We start from the raw sequence: 22,019 nt of genomic DNA, 5'->3' as shown, positions 1-22,019 counted from the left end.
GGACTCTCCCTAAGGACATAGGCCACTATGTCGTGGATCGCCATATCATACACCTTGTTGTACTCGTAGAACAGGTCTGTCATGGCTCGGGATCTCCGAAACTCTGCCACGGCCTGCTCACGGGCCTGGACCAAGTCAGCATCACGGTCCCGCCCCAAGGACTGGAGCTCCTCCTCCAATGCTCGGACCCTAGCAGTCAAACCCGAGCTCTGGGCCTCCAAAGCTACACTCCTGGAGGACAAAGTACTGATCACCTCAGCCATCCTCCTCTCCTGGGTGGCACCCTCCTCGCAAGCGGCCTTCTGCTCCAGAAGGTCCCTCTCCTAACTCCTCAGACACAGGGCATGTTAGATCTCCTGGAAGACGAATCTCTCGAAGCGAAGTACCGCCTCGGTAGTACAGTGCTGGCCCTGCAACCAAAATTAGTCAACAAGCCTCCAACGTACTTGCACCAAGGATAAAAAATTGAAAGCTACCAAGTAACAAAAATCAGAAGGTACCGACTTACAGAAGCAATGTCCCCGTAAAGGGACCTCAGCAGCTCCGTGTGGCTCTTCTCTTGCAAGGCCAAACGGTCTGAAGGAAGCTGACCCTTGTCCAACCACTCTCGCGGGACATCGTTACCGACAGAAAGAGAAGCACCCTCCAAAATATCCTAGAGAAGAACCAGAGGAAATGGAGCTGGCGTGTCCTCAGCGGCACCCGAAGAAGAGGCCACCCCTTTGCCCATAAAGGAGGGTGGAACAGAAGCACCAGGCGTAGAAGGAATAGCAAGGTCGGCCGCGGAAGCTTGGCCCTCATAGAACTCCTCCCGATGCTAGGAGGGTTGGGACCCCCCTTCCTCTTTGCACCCACGGCCAGAACAGTGGGAGTAGGGACCGAAGGGGTGTCGGTGTCCCCTACCCCAACAGAAAGGGCATCCGCAGGAAGCGCGGCTTAGGTAGCCGCCCTCTGAGCTGCCCTCCTCAAGGAACTGGCACGAAAAAGTGCAGGGTCCGGTCGTAGGTCCACTGAACAACAACGACAGACAGAGAAAGAAGACGAGTCAGCAACGGATAAACAAAAAGAAAATTCTAGGCACAAGTACCAAGTACGGGCACGAGAACAAAGATCTTACCAGGACTCAACTTCCAAAGGAACAGAAAGGCCTCCGAGTCCAACTCTTGAACATCGAACATGCTGCGTTCCAAGCACCGATTGAGGGAGTCGTTCTAAAGTCGTTCTGCTCAAGAGAACGGTTTACACTCTTTAGGTCGATAGGCTCCTAGGTGGTCCGCAACAGGCATTGGAGGACCGTAGCGAAGAAAAACCGATCCCTCCAATATTTCACCGAGCTGGTGAGCCCCTTGAAGAAGTCAAAGTCGGTGAAGGGCCTCTTAAGGGAGCGACACACGAAGTGGTACCACTAATCATCCCCCTTCCTCAACGCGTAGAAGTACGAGAACAAGGGACAGTCGCGGCGCACCCCATCTGGGCGAAAAACACATAGAAACCCAAAAGGACCCTTAGGAGTTGGGCAATATCTGCAGGGGGTAAGGTGTCAGTGGTCCAAGACCAACTCAACAAAGCGGGGAATGGGGAAACGAAGGCCATAAAAGAAGACCTTGTAAAGACAAACCTCATCCGCCTGGTGGGAGAAGGCATGATCATCGCCCCCGGGGGCGCGAAGGACAACCTCAGAAGGTATATGGTATTGCCGACATAGGGATACCAGGTCCGAGGTAGTCAGGACACTAGGGAACTACCCCATCTTACTAGTAGGGTATACAGCCAGGGGAGCCACCCCAGAAACACCAGGACACCCGCCGGGACCAGAGTCACCAGAGGTCCCCCAATCACTAACAATGGCCCTAGGAGAAGGCAATGGGGGGAAGGCATCCACAGACAAGAACGACCCTGAAAAAGGCCCATCCGTGGAATACCCCTCACGAACAGTGGCAGAATCAGAATGACTCGACGGCATGGATGAGGATATGGAAGACTTACTTGGGCGGTACTCCCCAATGTCAAGCTGTCGACCCAAGAGAGAAGAAAGAGAACTGCCACAAGCAAAAAAGGAATCCATAAGTAACCATCATGTATAAAAGAAAAATTTTGACCGTGGCCATACTTTAAAGACACGAGCGCGGGCGACAGGCCATAGGCCACAGGAGCGGGCAACAGGCGACAGGCCACGAGCGCAAGCAACCAGCCACAGGCGCAAGCGACGGGCTAAGACCCACGGGCGCAGGCAACGGCCACGGAAGGGTGACAAGCAGGGGCGCGGGCGCAAGCGACAATCACAGGCGTAGGCTGCGGGGGAAGGCGACAGCCACAGGTGTAGGCGACAGTGCACAGGCGACGGCCACGAACAAGTGACAGCCACAAGCGCAGGGGACAAGTAACAGGCGCGGGCACAGGCTACGCCAACGAACAAGCGTCAGCCACGGACGGGCGACGGCCACGGACGGTCGACGGGTCACAGGATACGGCCACGGACGGGCAACGAGCACAGACAACGGTCAAGGGTGCAAACGAATGAGTGACAGGCGACGAAGCAGGGCGACCGGCGACAAGCGATGGCCGCGGGCTAACGGGAGACGCACGGACGAGCAAATGAGGCCGAGGAGGATCGTGGGCACGACCGTGTGACCAAGACCGTGGGGACGGGCGTGAACAAGATTGAAGAGGTACAAAACCAAGTAGATATGGGCTAGACCAAGAGGAAAAAACTACCTTGCTCAAAGAGAACAAAACACAAACACTTGGCCAAACCAAGACCAACCGAGTATTTAAAATTATGTTAAAATCTAAAAACTGGACCATTGAATTATTGGCCATTCCAATCCTAGGTTTTTATTGGTCAGTCCAAGTCAGTTAATCAGGTAAAGCCCAAAATTGATACCCCTAGCATATTCAAAGAAGGTTTAGGTAAAAGAAATAATTAAAAACGAGAAAAATCAAGAGGGAGAGAAAGCAATATGATTGCGAGAGAGTGCGGCAAAGTGAATTTAGATGAAAGTGACATCAGGTACAAGAGCAAGGATTTCAATCCTAGGCCCAGCCCAAATAATCCAACTGTAACTGACCAATAAAATTCAAGACCAGATCACTCTTAACTAATCGATCGATATCGATTTAAACCAATTGAACTCATAGGCACCCGGCCAGTTAGCCCTTTAAAGAGGGAATGTCATAGTTGTCAAAGCATCACCTAGGCGTCCAAGCGCCTTGTTGATGTCACCTTAGATTTTGAAACCCCCCCTCCAACGTCTTGAGTCACCTAGCGCTTTGACCACTATAGGGAATGTTCACCCACCTCTATGCTTCGCTTTTATTAAACTCCCTTCTTCCCCTATCCCCTTTGATATTTTTCCGATGTAGACCTAAAAATAAAACATCAGTCCCATTCTTTTCTCCTCAAATTAGAAGTGTCTATTATATCTTAGAGTTTTAGTCACATATTAGAAGGATGGAAAAGAGCCTATAAATATAAAAAGGCCCCTGCCAAAACATTATAAAGTGGATGATAAGGCTCATTGCCCAATGAAAACACCGAATTTTGCCCCTCCCAACCAAACCTCGCAAACAAAAAGCAGTCGTACCCACTAGAAGAGGTATGACCAAACAACACCCTTTCGAGCAGGTTTCCAAGATTCCGGGACGTTTCCAACCTGTTTTCAAACAGAATTTACCACAAATGTCAATTACATCAGGTAGTGTGCCTAAAAACCTTTCCGGCGATACCCAAATAGTCAGATTCCGGCAACCAGATTGGGAGATTATGCACCCAGAAGTTTTCCACAAAATTGCACACCAAAAATATCTAAGTAAGGCGGTTCTGACAAGTCAGAAATGTGCCAGCGAAAAGCCCAATTCACAGGCTCATAAATGCCCTATTCGCCGGTGAGTCAGCAAATTCGCCAGAAAAATCACGATTTCACTACCAAACTCCACCTTTCTGGCCTATAAATTGCAAAGCCCAGAAAAAGAGAGAGAGAGAGAGAGAGAGAGGAGGTTCTAGGAAATTGCCCCAGAAGTCCTTCTCTAACATAACCCGGGGTCGGAGTTCTGCAAGAATCGTCGTAGAAGCACTGAACTCCGCCAAACCAAGCCAGGCCCTATTAGGGCCAACAAGAAAATTTCCTAACCCTAACCCTTCTTTATTTCCTTTATTTATGTCATAGTATAGATTTCCTTTCCAGTAGTTTTCCCAAAACCTCTATTTATGTATGCTTTTAAAATGCTGAAATTGCCATAAATAGCAGTCTTTAACATCCCTATTTATGCCGTTATAATGTTGAAATTGCAATAAATAGAAATCTTCAATTCCTAAGTTAAGCTGTAATCATTCTAAAATTGCCATAAATAGTAGTTCTTTAAATTCCTATTTATGCCGTTATAATGCCTATTCAGAATTTTCCAAATGAAAAAATGTTTATGCATGTCATTGTGTAGCCCAAATGATTTCCAAAACATTTAAATAATAGTCCTAGATATGCCGTTGTGCTGCCCATATAAACTATACACCCTGATTACTAATCCCGACCCCAAAAGGGATCTTTATGGGGACTTTCGTTAGATAGATGGTCATCGTCAAATAGATTCCCCAAATCATCTCCATAAACGAGATAACTCCTGAAATGTCCAAAGCCATGCTCAATTTCAGACACACTTCTCCTTACCAACAAAGAAGCCCCAAAAGGAATCTTTTTCTATGGGATTAGAATCAAGATAATTAAATATTTTCGGCTTCCACACGAGGTATGTATGTTTATATTATTTACTTCTAGTACCTTGCCATGCATATAACTATTTTCAAAATGCTCTTGAACTACGCCCAGCTTGATCCTTAATGAGGTTACATAGGCAGTTTGGGCAGCTATATCAGCTTGATCCTTAATGAGGGTACATAGGCAGTCTGGGCAGCTATATTTGCCAATATGCAGTTGGTGCCATACACCTGGACATCTTATGGAGGAATGCCCCAACACCTTTGTGGGTAATTCCAACACTGAGAATGTGAGTGCTCTCTACCAAAATAATCCATACAGCAACGCTTACAACCCAGGATGGAGAAATCACCCAAATTTCTCCTGGAATAAAGGACACCAAGCAGGCCCATCGAACTATCACAATCAATGCCGGCTTGGTCTCCAGAGGCCCAACTATGCACAACAAAATACAGGTATGTCTCCTCACCCCTTTCCCCCTCGTCCTCACTTAAGACCCACAATGAATTCTGCTAGGCCGCCTCTCCTTGCACCTTATCAGCAACCCCCAGGGTTTATCAACACAGGAGAAGCAACAAGAATGAGTGAGATGGAAAACAAGATAGCCCTTCTCATGGCAAGCCACAATAATATGGAAAAACAACTCACCCAGCTTGTCACAATCCTGCATGAGAGGGAAACAGGGAAGTTACCTAGCCAACCTAAGCCAAATCCTAGACACCAGGTTCGTATTCAGCAAGGTACCCAAGCTCTTCCACTCAATATTGCACAAGGCCAACAGCATCAAGGGCCCTCCAGCCAGGTTAATGCTGTATATGCTTTAAGGAGTGGCCGTGAGTATCAACAGGTTAGTACACCTCAATCTTTACCATCTCATACTCTTGTTGTCTCTTCCCCTTCTGAAGAGGCCATTGTAGTGCCTTCTGTTCCTGGTTCGTCTGATGAACCTGAAGAGATTCCAGATGATTTAGTTGAGGAAACCAAAGATGATTCTGTTGAGGAAGTGAAAAGGACCACCCCTAAGAGAGTTTATACCCCACCTACCCCTTTCCCAAATAGGTTGGTTAGCAAGAAGTCTCCTTCTGTGGAGAAAATATTGGATGTTTTTAAACAGTTTCAAGTGAATATTCCTCTATTGGATGCTATAGCCCAGGTCCTTGCTTATGCTAAGGTCCTCAAAAACTTGTGCACCCAAAAGAAGACCACCAATGTGCCCAAAAAGGCATTCTTGGCTGCTAACATCAGTTCTCTTATCACACAGCCAGTAGCAGCTAAACATAAGGACCCTGGAAGCCCCTCCATCCCTTGCACTATAGGCAACACCACTATTGATCATGCCTTATTGGACCTTAGTGCAAGTGTGAACCTGTTACCCTTTCATGTCTACCAACAGTTGGGATTGGGAGAGCTAAAACCAACCAGAATTACTCATCAACTTGAAGACAAGTCGGTTAAAATTCCGAAGTGGATGGTTGAGGATGTCCTGTTAAAGGTTGTGGAATTTGTCTTTCCTGTGGATTTTATTATCTTAGATACCCAACCTACTGCCAATTTTAAGAACCAAATCCCGATTACTTTGGGTAGACCTTTCCTTGCTACCAGTAATGCTTTGATCAATTGCAGGAATAATCTCATGAAGCTATCTTTTGGCAATACTTCTGTGGACTTTAATGTGTTTAGGTTGGGCAAGCAGCCTCATTTTGATGAAGAGGTACACATGCTTCAAGGATTTCCCGATGATGTTAATACTTTCTTTGAGATTGATTTTGATTCGGGATCTCAAGAATGTATGCAGGAATTGGAAGGTGTTGATGATACCACCTTATCTGAGGTCTAGAACATCCAACCACCATTGGAGCCCCTTAGACCCCTATCCACCTCCATTCCTAAACCCTCTATTATTGAGCCCCCTACATTCCTAGAGCAAGATGACACTCTCCCTGTAATTATTACTTTTGATTTGACTTCTATACAGGAAGAAGAGTTGATTAAGCTTCTAAAAGAACATAAGGACGCCATGCAAGGATTGTTCAAGTGTTCAAACTTCATCAAATTACATTCATGCAAGGCCTAGTTAATTCATGCACTTACAACTTTGGTAGAAGGAAGTATCAAGTTCTTATTTTTATTTTTATGTTCTTCTTCTTAACCTCTTAATTCTTCTAGTTTCTCATTTCTTCTTCTTATTCTCTACCTCTTTCTTCTTCTATTAGTTTTATTTTATTAGTATTCTCATCTCCATTAATCGCTCCATTCTATTAGGAATTTTCATTCTCCATTATTTATATTGTCATTCTCATTCTCTACCTCTCTAATTCAATTATGCTTTTAGGATTTTATTTTTTTTATTCACTATTATCATCATGCATTATGGTAGGAATTTAATTTAATTATTTTTGTTTTAATTTCAGATTTGGTAGCGCCATTTCAAGTGTGAGAAGCAAGCAATTTCAATCCGGTTCAAGCCCCTTTGGGTTTTACATCTCTAAATCTCTTAGTCTCATTCTCCCTCTCTAATCACTTCTTTTGTCTTTTTTTTATGTGGTTGTGATGTGTGGCTACGATTTATTGCTTCAAATCCGCGTTAGTATTGATAGGTTAGATGCTTATGTGTTAGGACGCCAATTCAATTCGTTAGATACGTAATTTCGCTAGATGCCTGTGAGTTAGGATGGGTTAATTTAATTAGTTTAATCCACCACTTTAATTTGGTTCATTTTGCATTGCTTTTAAGTGAGTAAGATAGAGTGGCGTACATCTCCTTCAGTTCGACCCGTACCTACGATTGATCCGTATGCTTGCGGTTATTATTTCTTGCAAACAAGCGTACGGATCAATCGTAGCTACGGGTCGAACTCAAGGAGATGTACGCCACTCTATTTTACTCACTTAAAAGCAATGCAAAGTGAACCAAATTAATTAAAGTGTGGACTAAACTAATGATAATTAAATTAAGTAGTCCTAACTCACAAGCATCTATCGAAATTACGCATCTAAGGAATTGAATTGACGTTCTTAACACATAAGCATCAAACCTATCAATACTAACGCGGATTGAAAGGAATAAATCACAGCCACATACCTCAACCACATGAGGAAAAAAAAAACAAAAGAAAAGAAAGAGATTAGAGAGGGAGAATGAGACTAAGAGATTAGCGATGTAAAACCCAAAGGGGCTTGAACCGGATTGAAATTGCTTGTATTTCACACTTGAAATTGCGCTACCAAATCTGAAATTAAAACAAAAATAAGTAAATTAAAATCCTACCATAATGCATAATGATAATAGTAACTAAAAAATAAAAATCCTAAAACCATGATTGAATTAGAGAGGTAGAGGATGAGAAATAAAATAAAAAGTGGAGAATGAAAGTCCTATTACAATGGATGGAATGGAGGTGGTAAGAATGTGATTAAAATAAAAATAATGGAGTAATTAGAAGATTAAGAAGAAAAAGAACTAAAAATAAAATTAAGAGATTAAGAAGAAGAAGAAGAAACTAAAAATAAAATTTAGAACTAATACTCCATTCTACCAAAGTTGAAAGTGCATGAATTAATTAGGCATTACATGAATGTAGTTGAAGAAGGTTGAACACTTGAATAATCCTTGCATGGCTATTTCACTACGAATTAAACCAAAAATTGCATAAAAATTGAACTAAAACTGAACTAGCACTAACTAAAAATTAACTAGAACTAACACTCTTACAACCCAAGAGCAAGGGGTATTTATAGGCGAAGGAGAAAAGAAGAGAGAAGCGGCAGGAGAAATATTCCCTTCTCCTTCCTTTACAAAAAGGCTTGAACCCCAAGAAAAAAGAAAAAATAGAAAGTGAGAGAGATAAAAACCTTAGCTACATAAACCTTCTATTTTTCAAAAAGTAGACTTTCTATTTCTATTCTTGCGCTTCCTTTTCTTTGTAGGAGTCTTCTCCAAGTCATGTGATCAAGGCATCTTTGACTTTTCAACCTTCCAAGGATGAGGGAATCTTCTCCAAAAGCAATCTATCCATAGTAAAATTCCAAAAGTGCCCTTGAAAAGTTGGAGGAGAGAGAAAGTAAAAACTAGGCTTCCACTCAACAAATAATACAATACCATACAATACCCATAATGTCCTCTAAAAATCGTGGAGCCTTGTGTGAGAGGAGAGATTTTAGGGGAGAGGGAAGAAAAAGAGAGAGATAAATAGGAAAAAAAATGAAATAAAATAAGATAGAATAAAGATATGGGAGAGAGAGTTAATAGGATACAAAGTGAAAGAGAAAAGAGAATAAAGGAAGGATTTTAGGAAGGAGGTGAGGTGGCTGGCATTAGAGAAATATATATATATAAGAGAGAAAAATCGTGGATAGGGAGAGAGTAAATAGGAAAGAGGGATGCGAGAGAGAGAGAGAGAATCCGTGAGAGATGGAATGGTGAGAGAGTATCTTTTCTTTTTCTTTTTTTTAATTTTTTCTTTTCTCCTCTCCTATCTCTCCTACTATTTCTCCTTTCTTTCTTGCGCAAATCCCACTTGGCCGATCCTTGCTTGCAGCCCACTTTCTAGTCAAACTTCTAATTTGAATATAAATCTCCTCCTTTGTCCTTGGTTGCTTCAGTAAGAATTATTCCCATCCTACCCTTGGTCACATGTGATTACGTGTAGGTCCCATGTGGCTTTTCTTTCTCCTCCAACAGTGAACAAAATGCAAAAATAGGGTAAATGCTTGAGAGGATCTCAACCCTTGATCATAATTGTCTTCTTTGATGCTAAATATAACTCTCCAAAAATTCAGACTGGACCGGGCTTGCGTTTCGGCTCATTTCTGGCCCATTATTCTTTTACGGCCCGGAAACGATAATTGCTTGCATGGAGGCCTAAACGGATGCGAAATTGAATTCTGTCACGTCCATCTTGCTCAAAATTTAGCTTTGAACACAGCCATGCAAAAACATTGGGCAGCTCTTTATGTGTAAATTTGGAGATGTAGCCCCCGATAGTCCAGAAAAGCAATAAATAGCCCAAAAACCTGAAAAACACAAGAAAGCACCGAGTAACTCTGTCCAGTGTGGTAAAATGTATGTTTTATGCCCTAAGATTTCACACATAAATGTGCTCATCAGGCATCCCCTGTATGCAACACCCCGTGTCGACACCGGGATGCGGTGATACGTAGTCAAGGGCAAGTAACAGGAAATATACCAGCCCAGAAACGTAGGATTAGATTAACTTACTGGAAGATTGGATCCTTAACAGTTAAAAGCCCAGAGTTAATAGATGTTATGAGGAAACGAAGGATTAATATCGCTTGTATCTAAGAGACTAGATGGAATGGTAACAAAGCTAAAGTGTTGGACGATTTCAAACTTTGGTTTGCGGGAGACCAAAGTAATAGAAACAGAGCGGGGATAATAGTGGACAAAGATCTAAAAAAGGATGTAGTGTAGGTCAAAAGAGTGGGTGATAGGATTATATCCATCAAACTAGTGTTGACAAAAGAGGTTGTCAATATCGCTTGTGCTTACGTATCCCAAATAGGATTGGATTCAAGTAGTAAGCGACAATTTTGGGACAACATGGATGATTTAGTGCAGGGTTTTTGACCAAAATGAATCGATTATTATTGGAGGTGACCTAAACGGACATGTTGGGAGCGATTGTGGAGGCTATAAAGGTGTTCATGGAGGCTTTGGGATTGGGGAGAGGAATGAGGAGTGGAACTCAATCCTAGACTTTGCGGTAGCTTATGATCTACACATTGTGAACACTTTCTCATGACTAGAGGGGTGAACAAAATGTTGGGTAAGGAATGTTAGGTTATTCCTGGGGAGAGTGTAATCACCCAACATAGACCGGTGGTCTTGGATATGTTCCTCAATGCACAGAAACGTAGGAGGGAACCTATGTATCCTAAGATAAGATAGTGGACACTAAAAGGGAAGTCCTTAGGCATATTTACTAAAAATGTGGTCAAACAAGAAAAGTGGGACTTAGAGGGAAACACCAATGCGATGTGGAACAAGATGATGACTTGTATTAAGAGGGTTGCCAAAGAAGATCTAGGGGAAACGAAGGGTAGGCACCTGCCCTAGGTAAACTTGGTGGTGGGATGAGGAGGTCCAAGCAGCCATCAACACTAAGAAAGAGGTTTAAGACATGGCAATGGACTAAAGACACAGAAGATAAAAAGAGGTATAATGACATCAGAAACGACGCTAAGAAGATAGTGGGGATGTCTAGGAAGAGGAAATATGAAGAGCTCTATATTAATTTAAACACAAAGGAAGGGGAAAAACTATTTATAAAGTAAATAAAATTAGGTAAAGGAAGAGTAGAGATTTTGACTACATGGGATGAATAAAAGAGGACGGAAGAGTGTTGATAAGGGATGAGGACATTGAAAGCAGACGGGATGAGTATATCTGTAAACTACTAAATGGAGATAGTTCGAGGTATGACTGAACCGGATGATTGCATTATTCATCAACACACCACACATCATAGGTATGTATGAAAGGTTGGTGTGGCCGAAGTTAAAGAAGCCTTAAGAAAGATGAAAGTAGGCAAAACACCAAACCCGGATGAGAGCCAAATAGATGTGTGGAAGGCCCAACAAGTATGTGGGGTATATTGGTTAACCAAGTTAATTAACAAAATTATGATCACAAGGAAAATGCCAGATGAATGTATGAAAAGCATTGTAGTTTCGATCTTCAAAAATAAGGGTGATATTCAGAGCTGCAACAACTATAGAAGCATAAAACTAATGAGTCATACTATGAAACTTTGGGAGAAGGTTATTGAAGCTTGTCTAAAAAGAGACTCATATCTCAAAGAATCAATTTGGTTTCATGCCATGCAGATCCATGACAGAAGCTATCTACCTACTAAGGAGGCCCATGGAAAGATGCAGAGCTAGCAAAAAGGATCCCCATATGGTATTTATTGACCTGGAGAAAGCCTATGACAGAGTCGCTAGAGATGTAATCTGGCATGTCATTGTGAAGAGAAGGATGTAGAGTAAATATATACATGTAATTAAAGATAGGTTTAAATACACATGCCCCCCCTAAAATGGACCCAATATTCCGCATGCACCCCTAAGGATCTGACAATTCCACACGCACCCCTTGAAAATTCCACATACACCCCCTACTTTTCAAGCTAAAGCCATTTAAGTCCACGCCGTTAATTTCAAGCGTTGGACGTTAATTTTTTTTTTGATGCCCAAACTACCCTTTCTTCTACCACCCCTGTAATTTGAAAAGACCTTTTTGCCCAACCCTCATCTTCCCCAAATCATCTTCTTCTTTTACAAATGTAGACTCGACTTCTCTTAATCCTCTAGCAGTTCAGCAAAGAGGCATCGTAAGGTGCAGAGCGGTAACATTCAAGGCATCACCAAACCTGCTATTCATCGTCTTGCGAGGCGTGGAGGTGTCAAGCGTATTAGTGGCTTAATCTATGAAGAGACCCGTGGGGTTCCCAAGATCTTTCTCGACAATGTTATCGGTGATGTTGTTACTTACACGGAGCATGCTCGCAGGAAGACGGTGACCGCCATGGATGTGTTTATGCTCTTACGAGGCAAGGCAGCACTCTGTACGGGTTTGGGGGCAAGGTTTGTTATTGAAATTAGGGTTTCATCTAGTCGGTGTAAATTGTTCTCAATAGTTTAGGTATAGATATAGGTATTGGGGCTATAGTTTCATGTGGATGTCTTTTGGGCTTTAATTTTAGCTCTGATTCTATTTGGGTTAGTTGCAGAAAGAAATGTGAATCTCTCAGATTTCTTATGAGGAATGTAACCAAATTAATTAAAGATTTTCTTCTTTTCTGATTAAAAAAAAAAAATTTACTCTGACTTGACTATACGACTACCTTCATCAGAAATTCTGGTCGTTGCTTTCTCGTGGATTACTTCGTTTTCTATATTTCAGTTTCCATTCGAGTACATAGATGGGAACCGAGTTCCAATCATCGTATTTGCTGGTCCCCCGTCGATTGTTTAATGCTTTTTTAATAGCAGTTACCTTTGCATTCACTCGGTCGAAATGTGCAGTCTACCTTCATAGGATTTCTCCACAGATCGCCTGGTTTTGCAGATACTTAGGTTTCACATCGATGGCATTAGCTCTGTTTACGCTGATCTGGGTCATCATTCCAACGGTTTGCTCATGGAACAAAATTTAGTTTCTATCAATCTCTATTTCTATTACTACTTATAAGTTGTCACAAATATCCAGTTTTAATTATGTGGAAATGTTAGCAGGAAGAAAAAAAAAAGGCGCCAATGAAGCTGCCTACGATTAGGTGCCAAGAAGGAGCAAGAGTTTGAGAGGGTTGGTGGAGGAAGAGCTCTGCTTGGTTTCCTTATAAGGCTTCTGCTAAAGAATCTCCTTTTGTTGATGTTGAAGAGGCACGGAAATGGTGTTGTGCTTTTGTTACCGGGGAAATGCATATTTAAGATGAGGGCATTTTGGTCCTTCCTCATTCTTCCTTTGTGCAATAATGGAAGAGAATGGGTATATCTACTCTTAAGGGCATTTTGGTAATTATGCTCTAACGAGGGTATAATTGTACATTACATTCTTCAATTTCAGATCCGTTAGCATTTAACGCCTGAAATTAACGGTGTGGACTTAAATGGCTTTAGGTTGAAAAGTAGGGGGTGTACGTGGAATTTTCAAAGGGTACATGTGGAATTGTCAGAACCTTAGGGGTGCATGAGGAATATTGGGTACATTTTATGGGGGTTTGCGTATTTAACCCTTAAAGATATGTAAGAGGGTATGGTAACTAGTGTGAGATCTATAGGAGGCCAGGGCAAGGAATTCCCAATTACGGTTGGGTTACATCAAGGATCAGCTTAGGTCTGTTTGCACTCATCATAGATTAACTAACCAAAAACATCCAAGATGAGGTCCAGTGGTATATGCTCTTCACCGATCATATCGTTTTGGTAGATAAGACAAAAGCAGGTATTAACGCTAAGTTTGAGATGTGGAGATCAACCTTGCAAACAAGAGGCTTTAAGATTAATAGATAAAAGACGGAGTATATGATGTGTAACTTTAGTCACAATATGATGGATAATGACATGGTAAAAATCGAGGAGAGAGATACCGCCAAGTGACTATTTTAGATATTTGAGGTCTACCATAAACAAAGGTGATATAGATGAGGATGATGTTACACAGAGAATTAAAGTGCAAGAGTGGAGACGGGAGACCAAAATACTATGTGACCAACATATTCATTAAAATCTTAAAGAAAGTTCTAGAGGACTTTTGTCTCACTAGCTATGATGTATGGGGCAAAATGTTGGGTAGTTAAGAAATGTCATATAGCGAAGCTAAGTGTTGCAAAGTTGAGGATGTTAAGATAAATGTGCGGCAAAACTAGGAAGGATAAAGTGAGGAACGAACATGTTAGAGTTGATGTGGGAGTCGCCCTGATCAGCGACAAGCTCCGAGAATGTCGTCTGAGGTGGTATAGCCATGTTCAACGGAGGCCTAGGTATGTCCCAGTAAGGAGTGATCCGATCCCGATTGAACGAGCTAAATGAGCTAGGTGCGGGTCTAAACTGACCATAGGAGAGGTTGTAAAGAATGACATGCATGGTTTGGGTCTTGTGCCAAGTATGACCTCAGATAGAGCCTACTAGAGGGCAAGGACCCACGTTGTCAGCACCATGTAATGTAGTCCTAGATGGGTAGGAGACCTACTAGGAGCCAAACATCCAGGACCTGTTGACCTGCTGGTTTGATGGGACAAAATTGGAGTTGCAGGTCAAGTTTAGGGTTAGGGTTAGGGTTAGGGTGATGGATAGGTATCTTATATGGTAAAGTTGGGCAGGTGTAGGTGAGTCTAATGAACTAGGTTTTATTGGTTTTGGATGAGTAGAAGTAGTTTAGATGTAATTGGGCAGCAACTAGGGTTAGGGTTTTGGGAAATAGGGAAGTGATGGAATCTAGGGTTTAGAGGTGGGGTTAGGGCAAGGGCTTTAGGTCGAGTATGGATAGGGTGCAGGGGAATATATGCTAAAAGTTACAGCTAAATCAGATGGTTAAATCTGGAGTTATGGAGGTTTCCTAGTAGAAGTAGGAGAGGGGTAAAACTATAATTTTAGACAATCGGCTGGGTGGATGGTGCTGAAATTTGAATCGAGTCTCTCTTAGGGTTTGAGGAAGATTCGTTCAAATTTTTAGCAGGTTCTAACGGTTGGATTTGGCTGGGCAGAATTCTCACGAAAATCACCTTGCATGTGACCTAGAAGGGAAGAAGAATAGTTGCAGGTTTTAGGGTTCTAATGGATCTATGGTATTAATGGTGAATGAGGGACGTAGTAATGATTGAGTATTGGCAATGGGGATTGATGGGGCCGGGTTTAAAGGATTAGGAGAACAAGGGTGATTGCTGAAACTGTAAAGTACTTACTTGAACACTGATCTTCAATGACAGCAACTTTGAAGATGAACAATTGGGTCTCCCGATCTTCACGATGCAAGGAGATAAGTAGCAGCCCTCCAGATCTTCATGATGCAAGGAGTCGATTGCAGATCCACCAATCCCTTCCACCTTGATAAACCCACAAGGATGCAACACTCTCAAGGAGCAACAGCAGCAACAAAGGCAGCAAGCATAAAGCTGAGATTTTATTAATCAAATTCGTATTCAATGCTTGCCTCCCTTATAAACTTATACAGAAGACTCAAAAATAGACTTAAGACACTAAAAAAGAAAGGCCTAACCCTATCCCTAACCTATTAGGTAACTTAAACTAACTAGGAAACTGAAATAGACTCAAAATAGAATCCTAATCTAGCCCAACTAACAACTAAAAGAAAAACTAATAAAATCACTTAAATTGAACCGCTGGTGCAAACCAGCTTTGGACCTGTTCAATTTAAAACATTAAAAAGATGAAAATAAACTAAGTATAGGGCTAATCCCGGATGCAACCTATGTACCCATATTTGAGGCTCATTAAAGTGGCCTATTACATAAAAAAAAACCATGGGATCAAAGGCCCAACACGTATATAACCCAACCCTAGACTTATTCCTAATAAAAGAAGCCCAATTTGGTGATAAATCTGCATCACTAAGGTTTGATGGAAGGGTTAGGTCAAGTTGATGTAGGGGAATCTATCAGTGAAGGTTACGTCAAGTTTTAACAAATCTAGGCCTTTTAATTAGAATTGGAAGCAAGGGTAGGGTTAGGGTTTCGGGTTTTTAAAAAGAGGAAAAGATGGATTTTTAAGGTTTATGATAGTAAGATGATTTGAGCAACTTGGATTGAGTTTTTCCCTAGTATGAGAGGAGAATTTGATCAAAGTTTGGTGTAATTTGGCTGACTGGTTTGGTTTGGGTAGAATTTAAGTATTGGAAAAATTGAAAACAAAAGGAGGAAATTTAGGGCTTGGGCTTGTTGGAAAGTAGATCTTGAATAAAAATAAAAAATTGAACTAGAACATGAATGTAGAGCTTCAAAAGAACCACCTGAGCTTCACACAGTAAGGTGTCGATTATGATCAAACACCAATCCCGCAAACGAACCACCTGAGCTTCCCACCGCAAAGGGTCAATCGAATCAAACACCGATCCCACCAGCCTTTATCGAACATAAGACAAAAATCTTCAATGGAGAAGAAGTTAATATCAAAATTGGTGTTCAATACTTGCCCCCTTACAACCTTATATAAAAGACTCAAAATTATACTCATACACTAAAAAGGAAAGGCCTAACCCAATCCTTAACCTATTAGATAACCTAAACTGACTAGGAAAGTGAAATAACAAAAGAAATAGACTCCAAACATGGCTGGACTTATAGAGTCCTAATCCAACCCAATTTAAGTTGTCACAAGATCACTTAACCAAGTCATATGATCACTTAAGTGATCACATGACCACTAATTACATAAAAAAAACTAAAGAATCCTGTATGCAACATAATTACCCATGTTTTTAGGCCCACAAAAGGGGCCTATTACATAGAAAATCCATGGGATCAAAGGTCCAACATGCATATAACCCTTCTTCCTAAGCAAACAAGCCCTATTCGGTGAAGAATCTGCATCACCCTTCTTTTTCTTTCTGATAACAGCTCTTTTTCTGCTTTTTCTTTCTACTCTCCCTTCTCATTGCAGCAACAAAAGCAGAGCTTTTTCCCATATGGGTGTATGTGTGTGTGGGTGTGTGCATGGATGCATGCATGAGTTTTTTGCAAGTCACTACTGACATATCCAATGCTGTCCCTCTATTTTATGTCAAAACCATAGATCAAAATTGAAATTTTGAATATTTCGACTATCTCGGTCGACTCAAAACAAAATGTAACCTCAAATTGAAAATTTTGACCGAGAGCTCTCCAAACCAAGGATTTTGCTCCCATTTCCACTTTTTCACTTGTTTTTACTGTTTTGCGCACCATCAGAGTATTGTTCATCTCATTCACAACCATATGTTGGTGGATTCAGTATTGGCGACAGGGACAGCAGATCGAGTGGGCATTGTGTACCCCCATCTTTTTGCGGAGAGAGCAGTCCACCTCCAACACCATCAAAGTACAATTCATCTCATTCACATCCATACGGGCAGTTCACTTGGGGGGGGAATATATCTTCTTCATCCAGTCCCAGTTTTGAGTACGACTCCCACTCACAGGGACGTAGCGGATCGTCTTTTGTGGATGACATCTTCTCCTACCTAACCCACCAGCCGTACCCGTACATACTCTCAGAGCCGTCATATCACAGTGGATCAATTGGTAGTTCTTCACAATTTGGTGCCCCATATCCTAGGATAGGTTACCTTCAGTATGTCGATGATGCAATTTACATGGCAACTATGGAGGATTAAACTCGTTTCTTCTCCCAGACTATGACATGGCATTCATATGTCCTACACTTAGAGGACAATGCATGTCAGCTCCATCGGACAATGTGTAAGATCAATCCTGGATTGCGCAGTAATTATTATTAGTAGACAATTGAGTCACTTTATGACTAATTGACTTGTATTAAGAGAATATATTGATGTCTTCAAAATTTTGTACTTAATATTATGACTTAGGAGCATAGTACTAAAACTCGCGAAATTTCGGTCGAGATATCGAATATTTCGAGTATCTCGACCTGTCCGAAATGAAATGCAAGTCCGAAAAGAAAAAATGCAATATTTCGAATATTTCGGAAATTTCGGAAATTTCGATGAAATTTCAGTCATCTCGTTTCGGAAATTTCAAAATTCTCGGTAATTTCGGTCATCTTGTTTCGAAAATTTCGGAAATCTCGGACATTTTTGGCATTTTACACCCACAGAAAAATACCATATTTCGACCAAGATTTCGACGATATTTCGACCGAGATTTCGACGAAATTTCGGTATCTCGGAAATTTCGGTCAAACCGAAACACCGAAACGAAACGAGATTTAGTACCAAGCTTATGAGTCATTGACTTTATGTTAGGCAGAGAATTTACTTGTTTAAATTGCTTATTAACCATTATCTCATCTAGTACTTAAAGTCTTAAACAATGTGTATGTGTAATTACCAAAAATATACATTTGGATTTAACCATATACTGCCAATCAAGGGTGCAAATCCAAAACACCACTTTGGGTGACTATTTTTGCAATTTGAACATTTGCATGTGTTTATATAGCCTAAAATAGGGTTTCCATGAAGTTTTAGGCCTTAATGTCGCCTAAAACCCACCGAAATGACCAACCGATATCTTGTAGGAAAATACCAAATTTTGGTCAAAATATCCAAAATTTCGAGTATTTCGGCTATTTCGGTCAGACCGAAACACCGAAACGAAACGAGATTTTAAACCTTGGTCAAAACGGATACTTTGGTGAGTAGATGCGGAGAGGACCCCTACCCAAGTCATGTCAAAACGGATCATAGTTGTCAAGGTGGCAAAGTGACCCAAGGCGATGGAGGGATGCCTAAGCGCTTAGGCTACCAAGGCGTTCAAGTGTTATTTTTTATTTGCTCTCTTTTCGAACATTATTTAGTATGTTAAAATGTATACCTTATATCACCAAACATCATCATTAAGCCACATCAAGCATCAAAAGTCAACATTAAGCCACATCAAGTCATAAAAAATCCACACTAAGTCACATCAAGTCATTAAAAATCAATCTTAAACCATATCAAGTAATTAAAAATCAACATAGAACTATTAGACACCAGAACTGAAGAAGCAAGCTATTGGCAGTTTGAAACAATCAAAACATACAGTTGGTTTATATTGTTCTTGGAATTCATCATTGTCATGGTATACCTAGTCTCACATTTGGTAATCTTATATAAAAGTAATTAAACTGATCTTGATTTAGAGAAACGTTCTTGTTCTCTAAGCAGTTTGACTGGTCCAACGATTTTATTTTTATATGAGACTTTTTGTATTAGGTAGACCACAAAACCAGTTTTCCAACAATTCCAAGATTGCTTAAATCTAATTTATATTTAAGGAGTTATGTTCCGGTCAAAACTTCTTAAGTGTACGTGAATGCTGTCAAAATCGCTCTGAATGAAAAAAAAAATTTTAAGATATCAAAATAAACGAAATTTTTACCGCAATTATGGTTTTTAGATATGTTTACCATATTAAGATTTAAGGAACTTCTTAGATTTGAGAAAAACCCCAACATTAGACAGTTGAAAATTTCACCCACCGTCGAAAATCCAGTTTTTGTTCTTGAACTAGAGGGTTGACTTTTTATCCTTTTGGAATTTTATTTTTTAACTATTTTTATTGGATTCAAAAAGGGGGGTATTTGCTTATTTATGAATAATATCTTAAGTAAATGAAATAAAATCATTTACTTCAATGATATTTGGCATAAATAAGGGCCAATGCGTTCAAAACCCCACTAAGTCGGCAACCACCCAGACACCACAAAATCCCCTTTGACGCCTAGGCGACGCCTTGGCAACTATGAAACAGATACTTTGTAAATGGGGTTGGAGGTGAGAGGAGAAACCCTTTTCAGGACCACTAAAGCTGCAACCGCACAGACACCACAAAATTCGCCTGGACGCCAGGGCGACGCCTTGACAACTATGAAACGGGTACTTTGTAAATGGGGGTGGAGGGAAGAGAAGAACCCTTTTCAATTTCCTGAATTATCTACAACTACTAACTTAAGATTTTGAAATCCTATCAGGTTTTTTTATGATCAAGGATTTATTGATGAGAAAGAAAATAGAGTACAGAATACTAATAAAGTAGGAAAACAAGATGGGAACCAAACGTATCCCCTCCCAATACATCCCTATCCCCTTATTACATCATAACCGAATAGTCTCCCCATAATACTATCCAAGTATCTAGGCCTAACTACCCCTTGTTTGAAATCCCATGGCTACCTCCTCATATTCTCTTCCCCCCCCCCCCCCAAAAAAAAACCCTAACCCTACTTTTCTTTCTGAAATCCATATTAAATTAGTAACCATTATTCTTACCCTATCCCATCTTACCCCTACTTACCAGGGGGGTTTGAATTCCTTGTTATCAAACATCAAAATCCGCCAGTCCCCCACTTGAATTGAAGGCTCACAGGCTTCACTATGGTGAAGTAGGCCTAAATTTGAACACCATCAGGCTACACTTCTGGCTTAGCCACTTGTCCCTATTCAAAATTCATTAACAGCCCAAACCAACCCTGCCTGAGTTGCACCCCTACATCCCAGTCTCCAAAACAACTATCCTTCGGAAAATTTGTGTCAGTAGGTGGATAATTAACTGGCCTAATGGGTGGATTCCCACAAGGAAATTTTCTTTCGAGTGGCAATCTTGAATGGCTGGACATAAAGGTTGCTACCAAAGGAAAATAGCAGGTGGCATTCTTCAATGGCAGGACATAAAGGTTGCTACCAAAGGTAAATAGTGGTGTTTTGGTATATCCCAATGTACTGCATACAGTTGAAACTAACTAGTCAAGACAATCAATCATGCATCATATTGCAGAAGAAATTTACTACTAACGGTTACAAACAAGAAAATGGAACAAAACAGAAGATCATGAAGAATATGACTCACAATGCGCACATCAGCTGCAGTATACTTTGAAGAGTCCAGAACGGGCTCCTGCCTGGCCCCCAACTGAAGCAATAAAATAATAATCAATAATTAATGACATAATAAATATAAAAAAGTTGAGGCACCAATACAACAAGGATGTCTAAGGAAAACAACTCAATACTACTGAAGATGAACCGCTGACAGATGCACATTAGGATAGGTCTGAATAACCTGATCTTGTAAATCAATACGGAAATGGGAGGATAATACCTTCTTCAGTGCTTCAGCCTCTTCAAGTGCTTTCTGTGCCTCATCTACCATGCCTTGCTCACCTAAAGAAAAGACGGGTAAACAAGTATGTGAACAAGCCACTTATTATAAATGTTTGGAGCTAAAAATAATAATTACGGACCTCATCAATACCATACTGCAACACCAATGTTAATACTCAAGGTACATTGTACAGAAAGGTTTCGAGAGATGGAATAATTGTCTAAGAATGCATAGTGCACCAAATGGTAGCAAACTGTGAAGGACCAATTCAGGTTTGGAAAAGACCATACAACAGGCCTGTAATGATGTAGAACTGATTGAAATTCAATTCACAAAATATGGAAGGTTGGGTTCAGTAACAAGATTAATGCTAATGCCAATTGAGTACTGTAAAGGACTGAATTAGGTATTTGGGAAAAGCACAAAATGTCAAGTTGTGGTCCTATAGGAATCATGGACCCCCATTGGACCCTCTCATGTGGCGGTAGTAGTGTTAGGCCATACTTTTTCCTGGTAAACATGTTAGACCATACTCACAATAGGGGGAGTGTCCCTATAGTGAGAGAATCTTGGTTAGTGTTGGTTTTAGTTAGTCGTTGCTATTTCTAGGTAGTTCCCTCTCGCTCTCGTTTTCTGGCTATTTCTTAAGCTGACAGTCCCTTCCATACTGTATGTTTTGTTGCGTCAACCTATGCTTCCTACCATAGTTGTCACAGCAGTTAGGCGACCCAAGGCGTTGGACAGGGTAAAAAATCAAAGCGACACCAATTAGGCGACCAAGGCTCCCAAGTCGACCAAAGCGTCTGGACGCCTAGGCGACGCCTTGACAACTATGCTTCCTACAGTGATCTAAGGCTCTAGTTGCTAATTACATGAAGAAAAACTAGAGCACCTTTTTATCTTATAGGTCTTCCATGGGGTTTTTCATCAATCCAAATCAAGATCAAGCTATATAAAAGTTTTTTTTTTTTTTTCTGGCAATGTCAAAATCAACCTATTTCCTGTA

The 22,019-nt window shown here is 41.1% G+C and overlaps 1 protein-coding gene across 2 annotated transcripts in view; it reads right to left on the bottom strand.

The window, feature by feature from the left end:
* LOC122656954 (putative RNA-binding protein Luc7-like 2) overlaps nucleotides 1-22,019 on the bottom strand; it is a 60,886-nt gene that overhangs the window by 27,197 nt on the left and 11,670 nt on the right. For both annotated transcript variants that reach the window (XM_043851659.1, XM_043851660.1), the window contains exons 7-8: nucleotides 21,011-21,072; nucleotides 20,759-20,821 (exon numbers count right to left, since the gene is read on the bottom strand). In XM_043851659.1, the coding sequence (XP_043707594.1) occupies nucleotides 20,759-20,821; nucleotides 21,011-21,072 (125 nt within the window). The remainder of the gene's footprint in view (nucleotides 1-20,758; nucleotides 20,822-21,010; nucleotides 21,073-22,019) is intronic.

The sequence above is a fragment of the Telopea speciosissima genome, chromosome 3 (assembly GCF_018873765.1).
Source record: "Telopea speciosissima isolate NSW1024214 ecotype Mountain lineage chromosome 3, Tspe_v1, whole genome shotgun sequence".
NCBI classification, from domain to species: Eukaryota; Viridiplantae; Streptophyta; class Magnoliopsida; order Proteales; family Proteaceae; genus Telopea; species Telopea speciosissima.
Note: the sequence above shows the minus strand (reverse complement) of the source record. Positions and strands in the feature narration are given on the sequence as shown.